This window comes from Sinohyriopsis cumingii, chromosome 7 (genome assembly GCF_028554795.1).
Source record: "Sinohyriopsis cumingii isolate HCF-2022 chromosome 7, ASM2855479v2, whole genome shotgun sequence".
Classification (NCBI taxonomy): domain Eukaryota; kingdom Metazoa; phylum Mollusca; class Bivalvia; order Unionida; family Unionidae; genus Sinohyriopsis; species Sinohyriopsis cumingii.
Genome location: NC_142967.1, coordinates 40,615,265 through 40,642,091, shown reverse-complemented (window position 1 = coordinate 40,642,091; position 26,827 = coordinate 40,615,265). Strand labels below are relative to the sequence as shown.

Sequence of the window (26,827 nt, the reverse complement as noted above, 5' to 3'; positions counted from 1 at the left end):
GACCTCGAAGCTGATATTTATGTTTAGGGCGTCAGGGACATAGCACTAAAATAAAACTAACATGTGTTATGTCTTACATTGTTGTGCTATTGTTACTGGTTCACAAGTGGGACATACTGTCAGTTTTGCGCAAGTAATTTTCTCCTGTTGGAATCTATTCATTCGATGCCCCTCATAATACGCTGGACTTGGTTTTTTTTTTTTTTTTTTTTTAAATTTAAAAGTAATATAAACATTGCACAAGTTATCTTAGTTTCGATGTTGACTCGTCTGAAGTTCATTAGGGAGTTAAGGGTACTAATAATAGTACCAAAAACCTGTGTTATGCAGTAAAATTACATGATTATTTGCATTAGATTGAAGCGAATTGTTTGAGGGTACGGGTCTGAGTGGTATACCGGGAGAAAAAAAAAAAAACGTCTCCAATAATAGCGACTATCCGTTCCCATATTTCGGTTGCACCCCGTAAAGTAGGTTAATTCGGTTAGGGGAATTCGGAATTTCTTTGTGGTATAATTGTAACTAGTTTTTTAAAAAGATTATTGCCCTTTAATTGTCCGTTCTTTTAGTCGAGTCTCTCTCAAAAGGTCCATTGCACAAGAAGCACTTAACTAAACATAAATTAGTACTGATCTGTTTCCTCATTTTATATGAATCTTGAGTGAATTCCACAGTCTGGACAAGGAAGCAATATTAATCTTGACAAAATCTCGCTCAACTTTGCATATGATACATGAGTCATGAGACATAGCGGTACTTTGCCAGCTGATGCATTAGACCAATAGTTTTTCTGTGAGACAACACCATGTCAGGGGGCAGACTGCCTGAATACAAGTTTGTCGTCCGCTGGACAGTGCAGGATGTGGTCAACTGGCTACAAGAAGTAAGTTAAATATAACCTTCACCACAACCCACACGTACTATTTCTCCTGAAATTGACCAGTTCTTAAAACCAGGGAGATGCATGTCATTGTGGACGAGTGAATGCATTAATGAATAATGATTGATTGTTTAAATCGAATGATAGATATTAAATGATTGAATGATTGCACATATTTCTAATAAAATATCTTACAAACTAAATTTTCTGAGATTCAAGCCCTACAGACTATTAAACTTTAAAGCATATAGTTATCATTTACATAGATTTGGAAGGAAATTACAAGTCCTTTTTAGTTTTGCAGCAGTGTACCAGTATGTATTATTGCTTCCAACTCTAAAATATACTTAGTTCAGGAAAAGAAATCACTGCAGATGGGCATAGTTTTTCTGTTTAAAAGTACTCCAAAATAAATACCTTTTGAAAAGAAAAATAGCTTAAAAACCAGTAAATATATGTGTGTTGATGTTCCAGAAATGCCAATAACATCTTAATGAGTAAATAATGAGCTATTATGAGCATCGTAACTTATTGCTTAAATGAGTTTTGGTGACCCCAGTAATGAATTATGTGTAGTTGCATGTAACTCAGTGATGAAATGAGTTGTGTCAAGCCATATTTTTCAGTCAGTAATGACTGTTGAGCACTGTAACTTGGTGAGTAAATGAGTTGTGTTAAACCATGTTACTAAAGTAAATGAGTTACATTAAGCCAAGTAACTCAGTAAATGAGTTATCTTATTCCCTGTAACTTATTGAGTGAACGAGTTGGGATATGCCATATGGGCTTGATATTAAATAATATTAACTGTAACTGTACCAAATTGAACCCTACAAGCCCTTGACTCATGATGTCCCAGCCATGAATCTGTAACTTTACCTCTATAAACTATGGACTCATGATGGCCTAGTGGTAGCCATGAGACTGTACCTTGAACAGTTACAAACATCTTGCACTCATTTTACTAATTAATCAGATGTATATGTCAGCATATAATGTATATGCCTGCACAAGGGCTACCCATTAGAATATCATGTATATGTCTGTATAAGGTCCAACCATTAGAATATTATGTATATGTCTGCATAAGGTCCAACCATTAGAATATCATGTATATATCTCAATAAGGTCCAACCATTAGAATATCCTGTTAGAATTCTTATGTCATGTGTTTAGGCTCGAATAAACAGTAACACAAGAAGGAGAGAAAACAACAAGCTTTGAAAAATACAGTAATTTATTTCCCTGAAAAAATTCTGTAAAAATGAAAAAAAATATGAACTTACGGTTTTATAGAATCAAATTCAAAATAATCCAAGAATAATCCAAGAATAAAATTTTTGAAGTCCTAATAACAAAATGTTATACTGATTTCAAGTTCAAATCCCGACAAAAAATCCCAGATGGAAGACGATGACATATGCTGTAACCTGTGGTGTTGAAATCTACAGTTCCTTGTAGAAACAAGAATTATCAGTCCGGTTTTCGAAATTTAAATAAATTTCTTATAAGAACTGTCTTTGATTAAGAATCTCACATGAGCACACTTATTTTCCAGGAATAAGAATTAATCCTTTTGGAATCCAAGTAATTTGAAATAATTCCAATCCAGGTAATTTGAAATAACTCCAAAAAAGCACAACATACAACTTCCAGCATAACAGCCCAGCTTCTACTGAGAATATTTCTCCAAAATAGAGGTTATATGGTCTTCTAAGACGTAAACAAGGGGTTACATGATCATGTTCTCAAAGCTCATAGAAATTAAATACTTGTTAAAGGTCATGTACACCCAGTGTGACCCTGATGAAAACCAATCATTTTACTCTAAGAAATAAAAATTAAATTAAAAAAATTCTTTACATCTTAAACACGAAGTCCCATCATGACCTCGACAACAACCAATCATTTTAAAATAAAGATAGAACTTGTTTATGTGGTTGCTACAAATTTTGAAACAAGGTCAGGGTTTAGATCAACACCTGGTGTTTATAAAACAAACAGTCAAGGTCAAACTATTTTCTGAAAAAAGTATCATCTCGTGAATAAATTTACATTACAATATCAAGTAATGAAAAATAATATTTTTAAAAACTGACAAACAGTTAAATTAAAATAAGTATATATATATATTAAATCAGATATAATTAAATCAAATATACATAACAGAATATCATGTTTATATCTCCATTAGGCTTAACTATTAGACTATGTATATGTCAGCATAAGTTCCAAACATTAACACATCATGTATATGACTGCACAAGGTCCAACCATTAGAATATCAAAGTGCATGTATATGTCTCCATAAGGTCCAACCATTAGAATATCATGTATGTGTCTGCATAAGGCCCAGCCATTAGAATATCATGTATGTGTCTTCATAAGACCCAATCAGTAGAATATCATGTATGTGTCTGCAAAAGGCCCAATCATTATAATATCATGTATATGTCTTCATAAGGCCCAACAATTTAAATATCATGTATGTGTCTTCATAGGATCCAAGCAGTAGAATATCATGTATGTGTCTGCATAAGGCCCAGTCATTATAATATCATGTATGTGTCTTAATAAGGCCCAACCATTAGAATATCATGTATCTTCATAAGACCCAAGCAGTAGAATATCATGTATGTGTCTGCGTAAGGCCCAATCATTATAATATCATATATGTGTCTTCATAAGGCCCAACTATTAGAATATCATATATGAGCCTGCATAAGGCCCAACCATTAGAATATCATGTATGTGTGTGCATAAGGCCCAACCATTAGAATATTGTTAGAATATTATGTATGTCTATATACGGTCCAACCATTAAAATATTATATATATGTCTGTATAAGGACCAGCTATTCGAACATCATGTATGTGTCTGCATATCATGTATATATTTGCAAACCGCCAAACCATTAGAATATCATGTATCTGTCTATATAAGGCCCAACTAGTAGAATATTGTGTATATGTTTGCTAAGGTCCAGTCATTAGAATATCATGTATGTGTCTTCATCAGGTCCAACCATTAGAATATTATGTATGTGTCCTCATAAGGCCCAACTATTAGAATATCATGTGTATGTCCACATAAGGCCCAACCATTACAATATCATGTATGTTTCTGCATAAGGCCCAACTATTAGAATATCATGTATGTGCCTGCATCAGGTCCAACCATTAGAATATCATGTATGTGTCTGTATATACACAACCATTAAAATATGTATGTGACTGCATAAGGCCAAACCATTAGAATATCATGTATTTGCTTGCATAGGGCCCAGCTATTAGAATATCATGTATGTGCCTGCATACGGTCCAACCATTAGAATATCTTGTATGTGTCTGCATCAGGCCCAATCATTAAAATATCATGTATGTGCCTGCATAAAACCCAATCATTAAAATATCATGCATGTGCCAGCAAAAATCATCTGAGATACATTCTTGTAAATGTTATATATTTCAATTTTAAAGTGAATTTATAGACTCTAGTAGGATATTTGATGTTGTAAATTTCTGTTTGAAAGTGGATTTATAGACTATTGCAAGGTATTTCATGTTATATATACTCATTTTTTATTTGTTTATAGATTATATCAGCAATACATTTCACGTTTTACATTTCTATTTCACTGGTTATTTATAGACTATATCAGCAAGACATTTCATGTTTTACATTTCTATTTCAGTGTTGATTTACAGACTGTACCAGCAAGACATTTCATGTTTTACATTTCTATTTCAGTGTTGATTTACAGACTGTACCAGCAAGACCTTTCATGTTTTACATTTCTGTTTCAGTGTTGATTTATAGACTATATCAGCAATACATTTCATGTTTTACATTTCTATTTCAGTGTTGATTTACAGACTGTATCAGCAAGATATTTCATGTTATGCATTTCTATTTCAGAGTGGATTTGTAGACTGTAGCAAGATATTTCGAGATGCAGGCATTGATGGCAATAAATTTGTTGTAAGTTTAAATGATTACTTCATTGTATCATTGTTTTTATGTTATGTTTCCTTCTTATTCTGTTTTTTATGCCTCCTGTATATAATGGAGTATGGTATATATGAATCAATCAATCTGTCTCTCCATAAACATTTTTATTTCTGGAGTCACTAACTCAGAGCAAACTGTGCAAGATATGTCAGTGAAACTTGATGTACATAAAAGAATATAGCGGTCTAGTTGTACCTCTTGATATTCACAATTCTTGTTTCAATATTTTTTTAGTTCCATTTTACTGTTCATCCAGCAGCCCATTATTCACACCTTTGTTTCTGGAACAAAACTATAAAAAAAATCTCTTTAATTAATCTCTATGAAATTTGGTACATGTATATGTCTTTTGGCATAGCTGTGTGTAATTTGCTCATTCACAATTTATTAGTTGCAGTTTTAACAGTTTTGTCCATTTGTTTATCTCTCCATCCATCACTCCATTCTTCCATCACATATTAGTTCTGGAGTCAGAACCCCAGACTCATTCAAGATATCTCCCAGAGACTTGGTTATATATTAGACTAGTTGTATAGATGTACCATTTGCTATTCACAGATCTGCAGTTTTAATATTTTTAATGCTTTTACCCATTTTTCCTTCAATCCATTCATACATTATACACAATTTCATTTCTGGCAAAATTCCAAAACTATTCAAGACATATCTGTCAAATTTGGTATGTTTATTAGACTAGATGTTTAGTAGACTAGTGGTTTATCAGACTAGTTGTTTACTAGATTAGTGGATTTTGTTGACTAATGTTTTTTTATACAAGTGGTTTGTTGGAATAGTGGCTTATTAGAGTACTGGTAGCTATTTATTGGACTAGTGGTTTAATTAGACTTTTGGTTTATTTGGACTATTGGTTTATTAGACTGTTGGGTTTGTTTTACTATTGGTTCATTAGACTATTGGTTTATTTGGACTAGTACTCATTAGAAATGGTTTACTTGGACTATTGATTCGGATACAGGAGGTCACGGGTTTGAACCCCAGCCAAGTCATACCAAAGACTTATAAAAAATGGTACTAGTAGCTAGGGTTGAAATGATACACCTGTGTTGCATAAAGATACGATTCACGATACACAGCCTGTGATGCGATATATATATATCGATCTACATATGAACTTGATAGTCTTTCCATCTTCAAAGGTAGGTGGTGCCCCTTTATGTATGTTGTCAGGATGCATTTCCAATATACAGATTATAGATATATAGTTATCATATATTTATAAGCGATTCCCATCAATGATAAGAAAAGTAAGAAACTTTCAAACAGACTACCTGTTGGTTGTCAGTGAGTTTTATTCAGCGTTTTAGGCCATTTAATAGTGGCTTCATTTAGCTCAATTTAGCAACCAAGCCCTTTATATTGCACGACAGGAATGCTTTGAAAACATCTTATTACCAATTTTGTCTCACTTAAACTTGGAAGACATTACGATGTTATCTTCAAAATGGAAGAAATTAAGCAGTTTCCTCGTGCAAAGAAAATCTCATCTAGAACAAATCTGGGCATGGGAATGTGGATGAATACCAACAAAATCTATCACAATGTATGTCCTGCAGATGCAAAAGACTGCTGTGGCCACAGGTATTCGTTAGTGAAGTAGGAAAACTATTGATAACACCCAGTCCTAATCTATATTTTTTTAAAATTTTGTACACAAGCTGATAAACTTGAGTGGTTTAAAATCTGCCCCCCTTGCTGATTCTGTGATAATTTTATATATTCCATCAGCAGCTTCATTCACTGGTTAAATATCTCTGGAAAAAATGAAAAGTTCCAACTTTGTTCCCCATGTGCAATTTAGGAGAGGTGCTGCCAGGATTTTATCTTAAGGGGGTCTTCATCCTTTGTCACAGAAAGAAGGAGAGAGTAGAAAAGGAGGAGGAGGATAGTTCATTATTTACCAAGCACTTCAATATATGTCTCTCTTTCTTCCTGCTCCACGTTTTTGGGAAATGAAAATCTTTAAAAGATATCACATCTAGTTGTATAAGTATGAATCTGTTAATTATTTCTTAGCATACTTTGTTCCTTATATGTGTATGAGTATTTGTCTGTGCTTCCTTTGGAATGGTATATACATAGCTAGCTTTGTCAGCTTGAAGATGTTGGGGAACTGATCTTTGTGGCTGTTATTTACAATTTTCCAGAGCTCACAGATATTATATTTTGGATACATCTGCTACCAAATAGGATTTTTCACTAATATAAACTTGTTTTCTTGAATCAGTAATTTACAGAGTACCATTTCAGATTTCTTATCTGTTCCATAACGCTGTATTAGGATTTTTAGTCCATCAGTGTCATAGTCTGCTTGTGCAGACAGATGTATTCAAATAAATATCTTTACTTCTTAATTTCATTTTATTTTCATCCTTATTTATTCAGTTTACCTTAACCCTGATATGGATATATGATTTTGAGGCATATGATCTGCAGGGCTAAATTGATTGATAAAAAATGAAAATTACATTCTGTTTTTAAATTGTCTGTATTTTAATTAGGCTCAGTATTCTGCCTTTTCTACATTTAATTTCCAAATTTTGCTGAAAGGGAGATTGACCATCATGCTATTTTTGTCTATCGATCATGTACAGCTGACTTGTATTTAACACCATTTTCAGGCTCAAATTCACTCACTGGTATCTCCATTATCAATATCCCAGCTCCAATAATACAATATACTTCATAACTTTAAAAACTGTTGGCGTCATCACTATCACCAGTCAGTATCTGCCAAACGAAAACATCATGAACCATGCTGGGAATCAGACATTTTGGGTTTTACTAGCATTTTTGTAATTAAATGTTCAAACTACGCGATAATGCTTATTCCAGGGCACAATGTGCCAATCAAATTTAGTTTAACAACCAGTCAGGTCATGCTTAAAGGACCCAGATGTGTAAACATTGGCATATCCAAAAACAGATGTCGTGACAAGAACAATTAAATGAAAATTGTATACTTCTCTGAGCACAACTTCATATATAGGACTTTCAACAAATTTGCAGGAGTTCTCATGCATCACTGTTCTCCAAGTGTGTGAATTTGTACAAAATTTTCATGACTCACACAATTGCACATACTGACAGCATCTTTGCTTAAGAACTAAATATCAATGACTTTTGCATGAAATTTGTTGTGTGCTTGTACTTCCTGTTTGTCATGCAATGAACAGGCTACACTAATTCCTGATTGGTAGTTATTATTTAACCTAGACCAGAACAAGCAATAACCAGTAAAGAGATTTCAGTGTAACATATTTCACCATGTGACATATTTCACCATGTGACATATTTCACCATGTGACATGCTGGTAGTGTAGTTTTCAAATTGACCAAAGTAGACAAGATGAAATTCAACATAAAAGTGGTTATTAAATGATGAGCAAAGTCCGTTATTATACGTGTGGAACACGTTTGGATTGTAACCTATGTGCTGAACATGCTGCTGGTTTAAGATAGATAATTAGCATGGAACGTGGGGGGTGTTCAGATTATGAAACACGTCACTGAGTTAATTTGCAGACAGGAGCAACTGTTCTAAATATTTTTTTTTTCATTTTTACTAATAAAAATGAATGCCTAGGTCTGCAGATGCTGTTTGAGATGAATTCTATATTTAAAGAATAACAAGGCAAGCTAATAATAATTATTTGTGTCTGCTGGACTAAAATAACTTACATTCAGTATCGCTTTGTATCGATTCTCCATCTCTTGTATCAATATGTGTATTGTTGCAGCAAAAGTATCGATGCATCAGTATATTGATAAATTGTTTCACCCCTATTAAAGCTGCCTCACTTGGCATTCATCATTAAGAGGTTGGTGTTAGGACTGGTCGGCCTGGTGTGTGGATAATGTGACTGGGTGGGACATCATGCTACATGTCTGTGGCATGATGCCCCAGTGCTAGACATCACTATAAACTGCCACGCTACAGACATCATAGCGATATGACTGAAAAATCATTAATGCTATGTTAATAATCCAAATCACACACACCTGATACATGTATATGGTTTATACATCACATTAGTGTATCCCTATAACACTTGGTATATACATCGCACTAGTGTATCCCAATGACACTTGGTATATACATAATAATAATAATAATAATGAGGACTTTGTGTAGCACCTAATATTTAGAAGCTCTAAGCACTTTACAACATTAGACAACACCTATAAGATAACAAACATATATGATTACAAAAACAAAACCATGAAATTAGAAAACATTAAAAGAACCGGCTGAGAATATTTAAGGTAGAAAACATTATTAGGTCTTTAAGTTTGTTCTTGCAGTCGAAATAAGTGAGTTTTGAGAGCCCTCTTGAATGTGATCACTGTGTCTTTGTGTCTAAGTTCAGTGGGCAATTCATTCCATGTTGCTGGGCCCTGGTATGCAAAAGAACACTGTCCATATGACTTTGTTTTCATAGTGGGAATAATGAGTATACGATTGTCAGAAGAGGAGCGCAAGTATCTTGCTGGTGTGTACACATGGGTGAGGTCAGATAGGTATGTTGGACTAGAGTCCGTCAGTGAAACGTAGCAGAGAGAACAAATTTTGTGTTTGATTCTGGATCGAATGGATAGCCAGTGTAGGGTACAGAGCAGTGGGGAGGTGTGCTGTGATCGTGGTACTCTAAGTATGATCCGAGCAGCTGTGTTTTGAACTTTTTGAAGTTTCTGGAGCAGATATTGAGATGAACAAGACAAAACTGAGTTACAATAATAGACAACTGAAAGATATTTGCAAATTGAGCTGATGCATCTCAGCTCAAGATATGCATCCTTGCATATGTTCATGACATGTTGGTGCAGTGTGAGAGTACTGTCCAGAATAACACCTAGGTTTTGTACTGATTGTGTGAATTTAATGTTGGTGTTGCTGATATTTATTGTTTGAGGTAAAGGATGTGAATGAGAAAGCTTATGTGTTGTAATCAGAATGGCCTCAGTTTTATCATCATTCATCTGCAGCCTGTTACATGTCATCCATGATTTCACATCAGAAATGCACCTCTCTACACCTTGGATGGTAGCATCAACTTCAGTTGGGTGGCTAGATTTGTATATTTGGGTGTCATCAGCATACAATTGGTGAGACACTGGATGATGATCTATGATACTTGAGAGCAACTGAGTGTACAGAATGAAGAGAACAGGTCCAAGAACAGACCCCTGTGGAACACCACAACATAGATCAATTAGGCTGGAGTGTATTCCATTTGCAGATACAATTTGTATTCTGTTGACCAAGTAGGACTTGAACCACAGTAAGGCTGTATCATGAATGCCAAATACATGCTGGAGACGGTGAAGTAATATATCATGGTCTATTGAAACAAATGCTGCAGACAAATCAAGGAGGGTGAGGACTGTAATCTTTCCGCTATCCAACACAGAGAGAATGTCATTAACTACTTTTAGAAGATTAGTTTCAGTACTGTGGCAAGGGCAATATGCAGATTGTACATTGCTAAAAAGACTGTTTGAATTCAGATGAGATACCAACTGGGATAGAACAACCTTTTCTAAAAATTTTTATATGAATGGGGGATTAGAAACTGGGTGGTAGTTCTTTAAATCGTTATGGTCTAGTGTTGGTTTCTTCAGCAGAGGCTTTACAATGGCAGTTTTGAAAAATGATGGGAATTCCCCGGATGAAGAGAGGTATTAATAACACCAGTTAGTGAAGGCAATACTGGATCTAAGCGCTCAATCAGCAGTGATGTTGGAATTGGATCAAGTTCACATGACTTTGGTGCACTCTTCATCAGGATTGTACGTACGAAATCCATAGAGACAGGTTCAAATGCTGCTAATGGTTGCCACTCAAATTCTGTATCCCAAGGAAGAAGTTTGCAAACATGTCTGGAAGGTCGACTGGAGAGAAGGTAGTTGGAAGTGGTGTACATTTGTTCCTTGACATTAGCTTGTTAGTAATCTTGAAGAGCTCTTTGCAGCTGGAACTTTCCATGATTTTAATAGTGTAATGGGCTGATTTCGCTGCATGGACTATATTTGTGACATTTTTCTTAGCGGCTTCATAGACTTGCAGTGCGAAGCTGGTCCCTAACACTGCTATACCATGGAGAACACTTTTGAATTGATACTCTGCACTTGATAGCTGGTGCATGTTTGTCAAGCAATGAATGCAGGCAGTTATCGAGTTGTTCTGTGGTAGGAGGTAAGCAAGTTGTTAGGTTAGGTTGGATGTCATGCATTTAAGTTTGGTTCTATTTATCATACAGAGGTTTCTCTATGTAGCAGATAAAGGTGGAGGGTTAGGGACTGATACGTCAAGATGACATATAATGCAGAGGTGATCTGATGCAAGGTCATGGGATACCAGGGAGGACCGTAGAATGTTATCATCAGGTCTGTGAAGAATCCAGTCTAAAATTTGACCATGTTTATGGGTGGGTTGGTTAACTGACTGTTTGAGGTTGAAAACATTAATGGAATCTATGAGTCTTGATGTATTTGGGTTTCTGGGACAGTCAAAGTGAAAGTTGAAATCTCCAAGAATAATCAGGTTGCCACCTATTGAATTTGCATTGTCCAGGAGATTCGGAAACTGCTCCAAAAAGAGACAGTCAGCCAGCTTGTTTTTTCTACTACGAGGAGGGCGGTATAGGCAGAAAAAATGGACTGACCTTTGCTCCAGTGTGAGTGTGGTTTGGACTAGTTCAAACGATGTGTGGTCGAAATTGAATGTTGTGGTGTGGTTAAGACGTTTTATCATGGAGTTCTTTGTGATGACAGCAATTCCACCTCCGTGAGAATTACAGGGGAACGACTTGATGGAGTAACCAGTGGGTGTTAGATCCGCACACTTGGGCTCATCGTCTGATGTTTTTAGCCATGTTTCTGTCAGGAAAAGGACATAGTATTCTGGTCATTGATAAAATTATCTATTTCTGTGCGCTTTTCCAGTGGTCCTACTGACTGGGCATTGAATAATACAATACATCACGCTAGTGTATCCCTATGACACTTGGTGTAGACATCACACTAATATATCCCCTAAGACAATCCACAAGTTTCATTGAAACATTTGCCATTTATCAACCATATTTAGTGTTAGCATTAAAATCTTGCATATATGTAATTTGGTTAGTGTTAGCATTGAAAACTTATAAGTACCATGGTACTGTGGTTAGTTTTAGCACTGAAAACTTGTATGTACCATGGCTAGTGTAAGCATTGAAAACTTGTATGTATCATGGTTAATGTAAGGATTGAAAACTTATATTTACCTTGGTTATTGTTAGCATTGAAACTTATATATACCAGGGCAAGTGAAAGAACTGAAAATTGTATGCACCATGGTTAGTTTAAGCATTGAAAACTTATTTGTACCATGGTTAGTTTTAGCATTGAAAACTTACATGTACCATGGTTAGTGTAAGCATTAAAAACTTGTATTTACCATGGTTAATGTAAGCATTGAAAACTTACATATACCATGGTTAATGTCAGCCTTGAAAACTTGCATTGTTCCATCTGCCAATAAGAGTTCCATTAAAGGCAGTATTACAGGGGATATAGCTATTAATATATATCTGACCATCTGTCTGTATATACACATTTCTAAAGCATATCATAACTCTAAAACCATTCAGGGTCATTCAGCCAAACTTGGTACACACGTGAAGCAAGATGCATAGATGTTCCTTTTGATACTTTGTTTTTTTTTGTTTCCATGGAAACAAAGTGTGGCACAAATTGTATATAAACTGAGAGTACTGAATCTTAGTATAGTGAAGTATTTGTAGTATAAAAATTTAGAGCAATTGACCAGGGAGTACTTTCAGCAGGAGTCATTTCATAAGCTGGTTTGTCAGTAGGAGTTTTATAAGTGGGGGTGTCAGGGTGTTGTCATCTCTAGATGACTTGTTTTAACCTGCAGCCAAGCAGGTAGAGGAAACACTAGTATTGTTGTTGTTGTTGCAGATTATTTTGGAACTTGATTTTTGAAAGTTAAATGATAAAAAGAACCATTCTTTAGCTTCTGACATCCTGTGTGTTTCATCATCACCAGAGCAAAGTTAATCTTCTTACTCATGGTAATATGTTTTACATTTGGTTGCTGTATGAGTTGTCACATTTGCCTCTTGTACAAGTTGTTACATTAGACCCTTGTACAGGTGTTACTTTTGTCCATTGTACATGCTGATATTTGGCCTTTGTACAAGTTAATAAAAAAAACATGGAAGAAGTTTGTTTTGCACTTTTATTTCCTCTACCATGAAATAATGGCTGTAATAAGAATAGGTTCAGTTGTATACATGTAAAAATTCTTCATTTTTGTTGCTGTTTTGTATGTTATAAAGTTTTGTTGTAAATTTGGTAAATAGCTTTAAATTTTTATTTTATTTGATTTACAGAATTTGACAGAGAATGAATTATCTAGAATCAACTGTCCACAGAAATTCAGAAGGTAAGAGATAATATTTTCACAATTAACTACCAGTGAATTCGTTATTTTGAAAAATTGCAACAGATGATGTCATCACAATAACAACTATCAAAACTGCCCAGTTGCCATGACTACTAGTGAGAAATCTTGTTCATAAAAATATTAAAATGTTGTCATGCATTTGGTATGTTGTGATGGGGAATATTATCATAGGGTCATAATAATGGGCAATGTTGTATTGGTATGTGTTGTAATGGAGAATGTTGTCATGGGTTGCATTGTAATGGGGCATATCGTAATGGGGAATGTCATGAGGTACATACTGTAATGGGGCACCGCTCCAGTGACCTAGTGGTTAGAGCATCCGCCTCGGATGCAGGAAGTTGCAAATTCAAAACCCAGCCAAATCATACCAGAGACTTATAAAAATGGTACTAGCAGCTGCCTTGCTAGGTGCTCAGCATTAAGAGGTTAGTGTTAGTACTGGTCTGCCTGGTGTCAAGATAATATGACTGGGTGAAACATCACACCATATGTCTGACATGATGCCACCGTGCTAGACATTACTTTAAACTGTCACACTGCAGACATCGTAGTGACATGACTGAAATTTTTTTAAAGCTACATTAAAAATCCAAATCACAGACACACTTTAATGGGGCATGTTAATGGGGTGCATTGTAACACGTATTGTTTTTAGTAATTTGTGACCCAGCTGTCTGTTAGCACAAGATCCTTATCATTATTCCTTGTAAACTACTTAAAAGATTGCCATGAAACTTTGCATACACATTCATCATATGGTCTTGCTGGTCCTAAATGAAAATGGTGCTGTATGGACATTTAATATGACTATCATGGTAGCCATTTTTGAAAATCTTATTATCACTATTCCTGAACAGAAGGTTCTGTCAGCATGGGGTTTTCAATAAAAGACTTGTGATCTCTAGTTGGGCCTAAATGAAAATGAAAATTGTGCTGATCAGTGGCATCCATTATGGCCACCATGACAACCATCTTGAAAGTCTTGGGACAGAAAGGCATATCATAAGGTTTTCATAAGTCTTAATATGATGCCTGGTTTGACCCATTTAAAATGATGATAATCTGACCTCCAGTATGGCTGCTATGATGGCCGTCTTAATAATGTTGTTAACCTGGACAGCTCATTGTATCTGCATGGGGCTTTCACAACAGAACCAGATGATCCAAAATGAAAATGGTGCTGACCTGACACCTAACATGGCAGCCATCTTGAAAACTTTGTTATCATTATTCTTTCAAAATAGAAAGTCATATTGACAGGGGTATTGACCAAAACACTTAATAAAGTCTTATTGGTTCTAAATAAAAATGGTACCAGTGGGATATCAGTATTGCCACCATGGTGGCCATCTTGAAAATCAGGTTATTGCAACTACTCTAGGATGGTTGGACATATCAACATGGTGTCTGCACAAAAGATTTCTTATGGTGTCTAGTTGGTGTAAAGTGAAAAATCTAATGTGACATCTGATCTGAAATTTTTTAAAATCTTGTTAGGAGTTACTCCTAAATTGGAAGTTCATATTGACATGAAGTATTCACCATGTATAGGTTTAACAGCATGTCAGGACAGTACAGTCTATATGGTGCCAATTAAGGATTAAGTTTAAACAATGCAAAGATAAAGAATTTCAAAGAAATTTATAAATGTGTAGTACTGCAATATAAACAATGAAATGTTAAAAGTATATTAAAATGCATATATAATATAAAAGTTATGAAAACAAACTACAAACCCTTATAATATATGGTGGGTACATGTATATTTATCATTAAAGATTCATTTTAACAGCATGTATTATTTTGAAAAAGTTTATAAAATAGTTTTGGATCACAGTTTTTATTTCACTTTTAACTTAATATATACCATAAGAGTTGGTTTATATCTGGTTCATGCAAAACTTAAATAAATAATTCCAATCATCTCCCAAATTATACAGGCACGTACAAATTTTCCAGACAGGCAGGTTGTCTGGACCCAAACTTTTGTCCACTTAATTGAGCTGGTTTAATTAGTATTAGGAAGGCTTTATTGGGATGAAAATATGTTACCAGTCTGTAGAGAAAGCTTGATTACTTAGAGAGAAATAGGGAAGTTTTAGTAAATGGGAGGACCAAAATTAATTGAGATTTTTATGGGGTTGGTGGTGTATGAAAAATTAGAAGATATGAAGAATGAGATATAATAGGGTAGGTCATTTTAGTTTATATGCATACAAGTTTCTGACAATTTCCATGAATTTCTTTGCATATTATGTTTGAGGATTCACACTGTAGCCTTTGAATGAAATGAAATCTGGACTAGAAAAATAATTCAGGAAGTCCAGAATTTACTTGTTTTTAAAATCTCTTAAATGGTCAAAAAATTCTAGGGTTGGCAAGCAAAGATTAGGGTCAGTTAGGAAACCAAAGGCCTTATTTTCTTCCATTCATGATATCTGCAGTTTTATTATTTCTCATCACATACTGTGCTTTTTTAAAAAAAATTGGGGGATTAGTTTTTGTAGTTTTGTACTACGAATTTTGTGTTTGTTGTTACTTCAATTTGTGGATATGCCTATGATGGATTTTCAGTGGTCTCTCAGAAAATATCAATGTCCCAGTCATAACGCTAGAGTGATAATGAATCTCACTATAAAACACCTTGGTATTGTTGTTGTTGTTGTTTTAGGGTTTAACGCCATTTTTCAGCACAAGATAGGCTATACATGGCAGCCAGTATAACTGGTGGAGGAAGAACCCTGGAAAACCCAGGGAAGAACCACCGACCCACGAGAAGCTACTGGCAGGCTTTCCCACGTACCCACGCTATCCAAGCCTTGGACTCAAACCCACGCTGACAGAGGTGAGATGGCAGTGATCCATAACAGTGAGCACTTTAGATCACTAGGCCACTCGAGGCCCCTAAACACCTTGGTATAGAACAGTCCATGATAAAACACTAGTGTGATCATTCACCCAATTATAAAGCACCTCAGTATAGCACTATCCTTGATATAACACTGGTATGGTGATCATTGATCCAATTATAAAACACCCTGCATTAACATGGTCCTTGCTGTAACACTGGTCTGGTCATTGATCCCATTATAAAGCACTTCTGTATAGTACTGTCCTAGTTATAACACTGGTATGATCATTGATCCCATTTTAAAGCACCTCATTATAGCACTCTCCTTAATATAACACTGGTATGATGGTCATTGATCTGGTTATAAAGCAGCTCAGTTTAACATGGTCCTTGATATAACTGGTATAGTCAGTGATCCCATTATAAAGAACCTAGGTATAACATGACCCTTGATATAACTATTGTGGTCAATGATCCCATTATAAAGCACCTTGGTTTAACATGATCCTTGGTATAAGACTGATATGGTCAATGATCCTACTATAAAGTACATTGGTGGCCTAGTGGTTAAAGCGTCCGCCTTGGATGTGAGAGGTCATGGGTTCGATTCCAGGCCGAGTCATACCAAAGACTTACAAAAATGGTACTAACAGCTGCCTTGCTTGGCGCTCAGCATTAAGAGGTTAGTGTTAGGACTGGTCGGCCTGGTGTCAGGATAATGTGACTGGGTGGGACATCATGCTACATGTCTGCGGCATGATGCCCCAGTGCTAGACATCACTATAAACTGTCACAATGCGATATCGTAGTGATATGACTGAAAAATTGTTAAAAGCTACATTAAAAATCTAGATCACACACATCACAGATCACATAAAGTACATTGTTATAACATGGTACTTGATATAACACTTGTACAGTCATTGATCCCATTATAAAATACCTCAGTATTTCATAGTCTGTGATATAACATCGGTATGGTCAGTGATCCCATTATAATGCATCTTGGTATAACATGTTCCTTGATATATCACTAGTATGGTCACGGATTCCATTTCAAAGCACCTCAGTATAACACACTCCCTGATATAGCACAGTCCTTGACATTACAGTAGTATGGCCACGGAACCTATTATACTGGCTGAATTATATTAATCAGTGTAATACACCCCAGTATAAGATGATCTTGCCTATATCACAGTACTATTTATGACTACCCTAAATAGAGCTATAGTGAAGGATCACTCTGTGTAATGTACCCCAGTATAAGATGACCTTGCCTATATCACTGTACTACAAGTATTTTATGACTAACTGAATGGAGCTATAGTGAGGGATCACTGTGTAATGTACCCCAATATAAGGTGACCTTATATATATATATATCACTTTACACTTCATGACTCCTCTGAACAGAACAGCACTATATAGAGGGATCAATGCAGCATGTTATATGGATATTGGAATTCATGGTTTATAGCAACAACAAATACAAAACACTGGTACCTCAGGTTGCAGATAAAAAAAGCAACACTGGACTGGTATTATCAGAGCATGATAAAGCTAGAATCTACATCCATGTATTGTCAGGGCATAGTAAAGCAGGGGACAAATTTATCATAAATTTTTTATCAATGACAGGGATATCAAGACCGTTTGGAGAGTGGTAGTTTTTTGTTTATCAGGGTACAGGGGAGGGGGTATAGTTTGTTGAATAAGTGGAGTGTGCAGCAGTCCAGATCCAGGTATTTATAATTTTGTGAAGAAATTGGAGTAGTGATTTTTAAGATAATATTTTTTGTTATTTTTGATTTCCAGATTAATGAAAGGAAGAATTGAGTAAGTGTATGGGAACAACAGTAAATATTTGTTATAAAACTATCATAAGAAATTGACATCTTCAGCACTTGAAAAAAGTTAAATTTGAAGTAGCAGAAAACTTAGATTTTTGGACAAAGAAAAGTTTCACTATCATGGCATTGTATTTGGACATTTAAAATATTATAAATTATTGATATGAAACAAAGAAATAGACCTTAAATACATTGAATTGTGTATGTATGTGTATACATATATATATATATATATATATATATATATATATATATATATATATATATATATATATATATATATATATATTCACTTTTTCTTAATAAAAACATTTCATTTTATACATGTTTTCAGAGAAATACTGTATCAAATAGATAGCATTCCTGATAAGCCAGTGAGAGACAAGTTCAGCAAGCCCTTCTCTTTGGATAAAACTGAGAGAGACAAGTTCAGCAAGCCCTCCCCTGCAAAGCAAACACAAACAAGGTAGTAAATGCTTTAAGCAAATGGTACATTGTGTTCTTTGTGATACATTTTTTAGATGATCTTTCATGTACCTGGACTTAAGGACCAGTGATATAAAACTGTACAGACTTTTATGTTTTGCTGTTCTGATTATTTGATTGTTATTTTTACACTTTTTAAATAATAATAATAATAATAATAATAATAATAATAATAATAACAATAATAATAATAACACATGTATACTATTGCTTAAGTAGTAAGTTGTTGGACACCTGTTTGCAAATAATAAAATTTGTCCCAGGTGTAACAAGATAACCCGGTGGGATTTCAGATTTACAACAGAACACTTTTGATGATGATAGAAATACAATGTTCCTGGGTTTTTTTATCCTTGACCTGATTCCCACCTGTGTGGCCATGTCATATATATTCGTGAAGGACTTTTCCCTCAAGAACAAATGTAACTCCTTGCCACAAATTGCCAGTAGTTGGTCCCAAAGCAGGAAATCGATAAGATCCTCAAATGTCTTAAGGACTTTACCACATTCTGCCCATTGCTGCAAGTAATTGCAAGTCCTACTGACATATTGGGTGAATGTCTCACTTCTCTTGGGTTTGCTATACTTAATGTTCTTGTGAAATCCTTGCTCAGTTAGCTCGTATTTCTTCAGAAGTGCATCTTTCAACGCAAGATAATTCAGTGAATTGGCCATGGATAAACGCAAATACACATCTAATGCTTTACCCTTCAACAACGCACTAAGATGAAGCAACCAATCATCTTTTTTCCATTTTTGTGCTGTGGCATACCTTTCGAACCTGTTAGATAACTATCCATGTTATCTTTGTCGTCTTCAAATGGGGGTAATTTTGGACCTCTTAATTTAAAATCATGTTCTCCTTCCCTTTTAGTTTGCAGTAGCTCAGAATTTCTTTGATACTCCCTCTGCCTATTTCTATATTCTATCTCCAAAGCTTCTAACCTCACTTAGTTTTTCCCTTTCTAGCTTCCTATCCTCTTTTTCTTTAAGCAGTTCTATCTTCTCCCTTTCTGCTTCCCTTTCCCATCCTATCCTTTCCTTTTCGGCCTGTTTTTCTAACTCTATCTTCTCCTTCTCTAATTCTATCTTCTTCTCTGCCTGCTTTTTTAATTCTATCTTCTCCTTTTTAAAAGCCCTTTTCCTTTCTTCAGCTTCCCTTTCTATCTCAAGTTCCTCCCTCTCTGCTTGTTTTTTTAACTCTATCTTCCCCTTCTCGAATTCTATCAACTCCTTCTTGGCTTCCCTTTCTGTTAACCTCTCCTTTAACCTTTGATCCCTTTCCCTAGCCTGTTCTTCACAAACAAAATTTCTAAGGGACCCCCCCCCCATAGCCAAACTGTTTCCCCAGTTCTACAAGTTCTTTCATCAATGACATTTCAAAAATCTGATATGACCAACTTGAAGTGCAGTATTATGCAGAAAATGAGTAATTACTATAATTTCAACAAACCGTATTTTCTTTTCTCGAAAGGCAAATAAAACATGAAATGTGTACAAAAAATAAAGTAACGTTATATATCTTCTTAACCTCACTGTCTTGTCAAGAACGTCTGAAATACACAAAAGGTCATACAAGAATAATGAAACAATAATTTCAGTGCTCCATTACATCTGAAATGATCCCCCTATAGACACCATTTGTAACAAGATAACCAGGTGGGATTTCAGATATTCAGCAGAACACTTTTGATGGTGATACAGATACAATGTTTAATAATGAACAGTATGAATGAGCAATTAATTATGATTAATATGTGCATGTATATGATCCAAATATTGGATCAGTTAACATAAAATGTTTGGACTTAATAATGAAAATACAAATAAATGACCTTACACAATACAAGCATAAGGGGTGAATGATTTCACAGTGATTTCACAATGAAAGAACAATGTGTTTTACTCAAATAGTAAATCAAATGTAGTATTTTACTCTTATAGTAAAATGTATTCGCTCAAATAGTGAAATTATATAAACAAAAGGGACAGATATACAAATGATCTTTACAGTCCCAAACACACACTGGGTTTTACAAACCCCAAAAATTAGCCCACGGCTAAATGATTACGTGTATGGAGTTACACACTCAGTCACCAGCACACTTGGCTACCAGTTACACTGGCCAATCAAGCCGTTAGTATTCCAGGTTGGTCAATCAAGCAGTCAGCGCCCACCAATCTCGGTCAGCAATGTCTGATCACCTGCTACTCAATCAGCAACACCATTTATTCAGCTCTACGGTGATCACTCGGGTCAGCTGAAAATATATCTAACACCATGTACTATGCATGACACGGGCATATACAATAAAACGTAATGACTTTATATATGGTAAGTTATACAGACTACATTATTGGCACAATAATTACAAAACAACCAACAGGTTCAGAAGTAAACAAAACCATGTCCAACAAGAATCCTACGGTACTAAACATTTCTTAAAAATGCAGTTTTATATTGCTAATATAAATCCCTTGCTAAGTCACAAACCAGAATAAAAAATATTTGCATTACACTATGTAAACTGAAGCTACATTGCAAACATACAAAAAATAAATGTGGTAGTACAATAGTTATAACTTATACACAAAAAATTAAAAATAATTCACATACCACTACAGCTGAATATGTGCAAGTCCTTAAAGTAGACCACTCACTGACAAGATATTCTGTAATTTGAAGATTTAATCTCATGGTGAGGCATTTATATACTGACAAATTTGTTATGCATTGTCTGTGCGCTGGAAGCATTTGGTTTTCCCATTGAAAGCACTTAGCACATGTGGCATTTGATGAACCAAACTCACTATTTAGAAAAATTGTACAATATACATAAATCACCTTCGGGTAACATTGTACACAAAAAAAAACGAAACCTGAGTACATGTATTTAATAATAAAAGGATTTGTACAATTCCGTGACACCAGGATGACTGCTAAATATAGATATACTGTAGTGACAAGATAAAAATGATCAGTACATGATGTGACAGGGTATCTGGTACACTTCATGCAAGATACATAGCTTGCATGATGCCCTTGTGACAGGATATCTGGTACATTTCATGTAAGATAGGTAGCTTGCATGATGCCCTTGTGACAGGATATCTGGTACATTTCATGTAAGATAGGTAGCTTGCATGATGCCCTTGTGACAGGATATCTGGTACATTTCATGTAAGATAGGTAGCTTGCATGATGCCCTTGTGACAGGATATCTGGTACATTTCATGTAAGATAGGTAGCTTGCATGATGCACATGTGACAGGATATCTGGTACATTTCATGTAAGATAGATAGCTTACATGGGGTAGATACTAGTAATACTACTACTACTACTACTAATAATAATAATAATGACTTTATTTAAAGAAGCTCATTTAGGTTAATTTACCAATGTTTCATGAAGCCTTCTTCAATGACATATTAGGTGTCTTTAGGCACAGTGATCTACTGCTACAATAAAATATGTACAAGGCTCCAAAGATGAGTACATATATGATTCATATAATAGTAGTAAGCAAACATGTGAAAAACATTATAGGTGAGTACATGATAACAATATTGTAAAAATTAGTAGTACTGAACTAAACAAAATCATACAAATGATTGTTTCTGTAGATTTTGATTAAGAATTTTTGAAAGCTTGGCATGAGTTAGCTGACTTTATATAAGATGGTATTCCATGGTTTGGCTCCAGAAAAAGCAAAACTCTTCCAATAAAACTCTGAATTTGGTTTAGGTAAATATAACTTGTTGTTTGAGATGGATCTTGGTTCATACATATGTACATTTTAAACATGTTTAAAATTAGATTTAAGATAATCAGGAGCCAAACCATGTAAGGATGTAACAGGATATATTGTATACTTCATGTAAGATACATAACTTGCATGAGGGACATGTGACAGCATATTTTTGTACATTTCATGATTATATGATGTCTTATTCATTATCTCAACCCTTTACATCCGTGGCTTCAGCTCATGGGTTCCCTAAGAAGAAGACACAGTTTAGATATGTATAGATTTAAATTACAATAACATTTTAAAAATTTGTTCTCATCAAATTTAATATTATGAATCATAGCAAGACAATGTGTATAGTGACATATTTTGCAATATGACTTGTCTCACTGTGTCATATATGTGGCATAGTTTTCATTATGACTGTTGCATCACTGTGTGTCTTATATGTAACAGATTTACCTCTGCTCAAGAAAGATGGAAGGGTTATGAATTGTGTTTTTTCTCTTCATCAGTCTACAGTCACATGTTTCTGGAGCTTAACTCTTAATCTTTTGAACATATCGGTAGGAGACTTGATACACATAATAGACTTGTATCTGTTGAACAGATCTTTATGAGACATGATACACATATTAGGGTTGTATCTGTTGAACAGATCTGTATGAGACATGATACACTTATTAGACTTGTATCTGTTGAACAAATATTATATGAGACTTGATGCACATATTAGACGTATCTGTTGAACAGATCTGTATGAGACATAACACACTTGTTAGACTTGTATATGTTGAACAGATCTGTATGAGACTTGATACACATATTAGACTTATATCTGTTGAACAGATCTGTATGAGACTGACTGGATACACATATTAGACTTGTATCTATTGAACAGATCTATATGAGATGTGATACACATGTTAGACTTGTATCTGTTGAACAGATCTGTATGAGATGTGATACACATATTAGACTTGTATCTGTTGAACAGATCTGTATGAGATGTGATACACATATTAGACTTGTACCTGTTGAACAGATCTGTATGAGATGTGATACACATATTAGACTTGTTTCTGTTGAACAGATCTGTATGAGACGTGATACACATATTAGACTTGTACCTGTTGAACAGATCTGTATGAGATGTGATACACATATTAGACTTGTTTCTGTTGAACAGATCTGTATGAGATGTGATACAAATATTAGACTTGTACCTGTTGAACAGATCTGCATGAGACATGATACACATATTAGACTTGTACCTGTTGAACAGATCTGTATGAGATGTGATACACATATTAGACTTGTATCTGTTGAACAGATCTGTATGAGATGTGATAGACATATTAGACTTGTATCTGTTGAACAGATCTGTTTGAGACTTGTTACATGTGTTGAATGTGTATCAGTTGACCAGAGCTGTATTAGACTTGATATGTGTATTAGACTTGTATCTGTTGACCAGGTCTGTATGAAACTTGATGCACCTGTTAGACTTGTATCTGTTTAACATATCTCTATGAGACTTACACATGTAAGTCTTGTGCTTCCAATACACCTCTTGTGCTACTTGCAATTATTCATTTGCAGTATATTTTTACTTTTTTTCTGTTGATCAAAATCAACACTTGCATTTCTGTCAGAAAGCTCCAAAACATTCAAGATGTCTCTTTGAAATTTTATACAGATATTTTTAATTTAGACTAATGGTTTTGATGTGTCTTTTGCTATTAAGAATTAATTCAGTGTTAATATTTCTTTATGTTTTTGTCCATTGGTCTAACAGAATTTCATTCATTTACCATTCAAACATTTATACTGGAGCAACAACCCCCCGCAAACCATTCATAGTAATATATTAGTAACGAAGATATGCTTATGCTATCTTAAGCCATCATGCACTTTTATTTTTGTAGCAAAAAGAAGAAACTGTTTAATTTGAACTTATGAAGAATTGTATGCACATATCAGATTCTTGATAAAGATGTGCCTTTTATTTTCTGGATTTCTTGTTTCAATATTTTTAATTTTTAGTCCATTTCTCCGTCCAACCATCTATCATTTTATCTTCTAACAGACATATTGATGACCCTGTCCTCTTTTTTGCCTGTGGATCGACTCCATTGCCATATTTCTAATGTATGATGCACATAAAAATGGAAACATCAGTGATTGTGATTTGCCATATTATAGTAGTACGTTGGTCCCCCCTTTTATACAGCCACCCCTTCTGCACCAGGAAAGTGGCCTTATAAGATGGGTGGCTTTTCCAGATGGAGTCTATACTTTTGAAATGTATATGTGTTTATAGTAGGAAAGCTACATATAACTTAAAGCAATTAATATCTTCATTTAATAGTAGGATTAATTATTAAAATGTACTTCTTGCCTTAAACACAAGAGTTATTTCAAGTAACATAATAGTTCTTATTCTCAGGCGTGAAATGTGAGTGGGATATTGTTGGCATGCGCATTACAAAACCATTGAAGAATGTTATTTAAAGCTTGGTACATACATTGTTTTGTATCAAGCCAAATAACCTTTACTTTTTCTTCTAAAGTATTATTTTCTTCATTTACATGATGACATGTTACAGTGTTGTAATGATTTATTCCTGTGTTGCTAATTGTACAGTACTGCAATTTAATTTTGCAGATGAAACTTTTGTAAATGAAAAATCTTCTCATAAAGGAAGTTATACATGTACTGTCACATGATTTTTCGGTCTTTGAATGGTACCCTGTTTTGTTCAAAGTTGTTTCTGTTTGTATGTGTTAATCAACAACATTTATTTTTAGCCTATCTGACCATGATATAATCTTTATAATTACTTTGGTCGTAATTGTCAATTTAAAAAAAAAAATCTGCTGTGTGAAGCCCAAAACATTGCTGACTCCATTTCTATCTGATCATGTTATGATCTTGAAAATTATGTCCAGTCATAATTGTCAATTAAAAAAATAAATCCACTATGTGAATTCCAAAGCTCTATCAAAACATTGCTGACCCCATAACCTTAGTGGTACCTGTACTGGAAACCGACATTGTGTCATGTTTGTTCAGCTCCAGCTCATAAGTTGTGTATAAACTTCATTATTATTATTACAAGCCATGTTTGATGTCTGAACATGCTGCAGGCTAGAGTTAATCTCTTACACAAGGTTACCGTGACCAGGGAGATGACCCAGCATCTTGAATCAGCATAAGCGCTAGAATGAGTGACTTCCCACCTAGGCATTACAGATTTGTCCAAATATTAGAAGAACCTGCGAGGACTGGGGAGTGTTTTAAATCCATCCCCACATGGACAGACAGCAATAAGGACATTGTCCACTAAGTTTGATTGGATTGAATCAAAGAGACATCCAATTGGAATTGAGATGGAGGATGTGGTAACAGTTTTGGTCCAAATTATAACTTCTAATTAGCAAGTGAAAATTTAGTTCTCCTGGGATGATTGCTGAGCAAACAGGATTACTCCGAGAAAGCCACTCGTAATTTGGTTGGAAAACTTAGAGAGGAGATTCTGAGGAAAGACAAAGCTTCGTAAAGGTCAGTAAGTTATTTGCTCAATTTTTGCTGAACATTATGGCATTGTAATTTTAATTATTTGTAGTATGTAACCTTAATTAATAGGATCATTTAAAATGTAGAATTACCTTTGTAGTGTTTAATTTACATGTGTATTTGAGAAATGAGTTTGAGTATCATGTAGAGAATTATGTAGATTGTTAGCTTGTGGTGAGAATTAATTTTGTAATTTGCTATTAGGATACTTAATAGTGAACTAGTGCATTTATTCATGTGATTTGTTAGATTTTACACATGCTTGAATTGTGAATTTGGAAAATGGTTGAAGTGTGTAAGATTAGTTAATGTGGATGTATGGATATATCAGAGCATGGATATTTGAACATTTGTGTACTTTGTATGAGTTGTAATGTAAAGAAATGCATCTGATTGCTGTGATATTGTATAGTATAATGGGATTAGGAATATTTACTGATGTGATGCAATTTATTGATGTATGTATGAGAAGTAATTGATACCGTACTTTTATTACGACATTGTTTTATCATACGAGGACGTATGAGTATTTTCTGTGTGAATGAATGCATGACTGAAGAACTTAATAGCCATCCTTGTGTTTTCACAGGAAGCTTTTTTGGGGACAGAACGTCTGGTTCAGTGAGTCTCGAGTCTCTAAGAGGGAAGACAGAAGTAAAACTAGCAGAGCAGTCAGAGTCAACAAGTCTAGTCGGTATAGAGTCAAGGAGGAGGAGGAAAATGAGGCAAGGAGGAGAAAGTGGGAAAAGAGAAGTATAGAGAAGTTGAGGAGGAGAAGGAATTTGGAGAAAGTCGGGAGGAAGAGGAGAAGGAATTGGAGGAATGGGAGAGAAGAATACACAGATGAGTAGAATACAAGGACTGGTGGAAAGCTGTCTCACACTGCAAATCAAATGATGCACTAGGCTATCACAGGGTCAA

General features: G+C 34.7%; 1 protein-coding gene across 4 annotated transcripts in view; it reads left to right on the top strand.

The window, feature by feature from the left end:
- Positions 1 to 255: 255 nt before the first annotated feature.
- Positions 256 to 26,827, top strand: part of LOC149795084 (uncharacterized) — a 190,994-nt gene continuing 164,422 nt past the window's right edge. The window contains exons 1-4 of one of the 4 annotated variants that reach the window (XM_089964791.1): positions 256 to 883; positions 4,800 to 4,862; positions 13,310 to 13,362; positions 18,425 to 18,556. In XM_089964791.1, coding sequence (XP_089820917.1) covers positions 806 to 883; positions 4,800 to 4,862; positions 13,310 to 13,362; positions 18,425 to 18,556 — 326 coding nt within the window. In that variant the 5' untranslated portion in view covers positions 256 to 805. The remainder of the gene's footprint in view (positions 884 to 4,799; positions 4,863 to 13,309; positions 13,363 to 18,424; positions 18,557 to 26,827) is intronic. The other 3 variants (XM_089964792.1, XM_089964794.1, XM_089964795.1) reach the window with 3 other exon arrangements.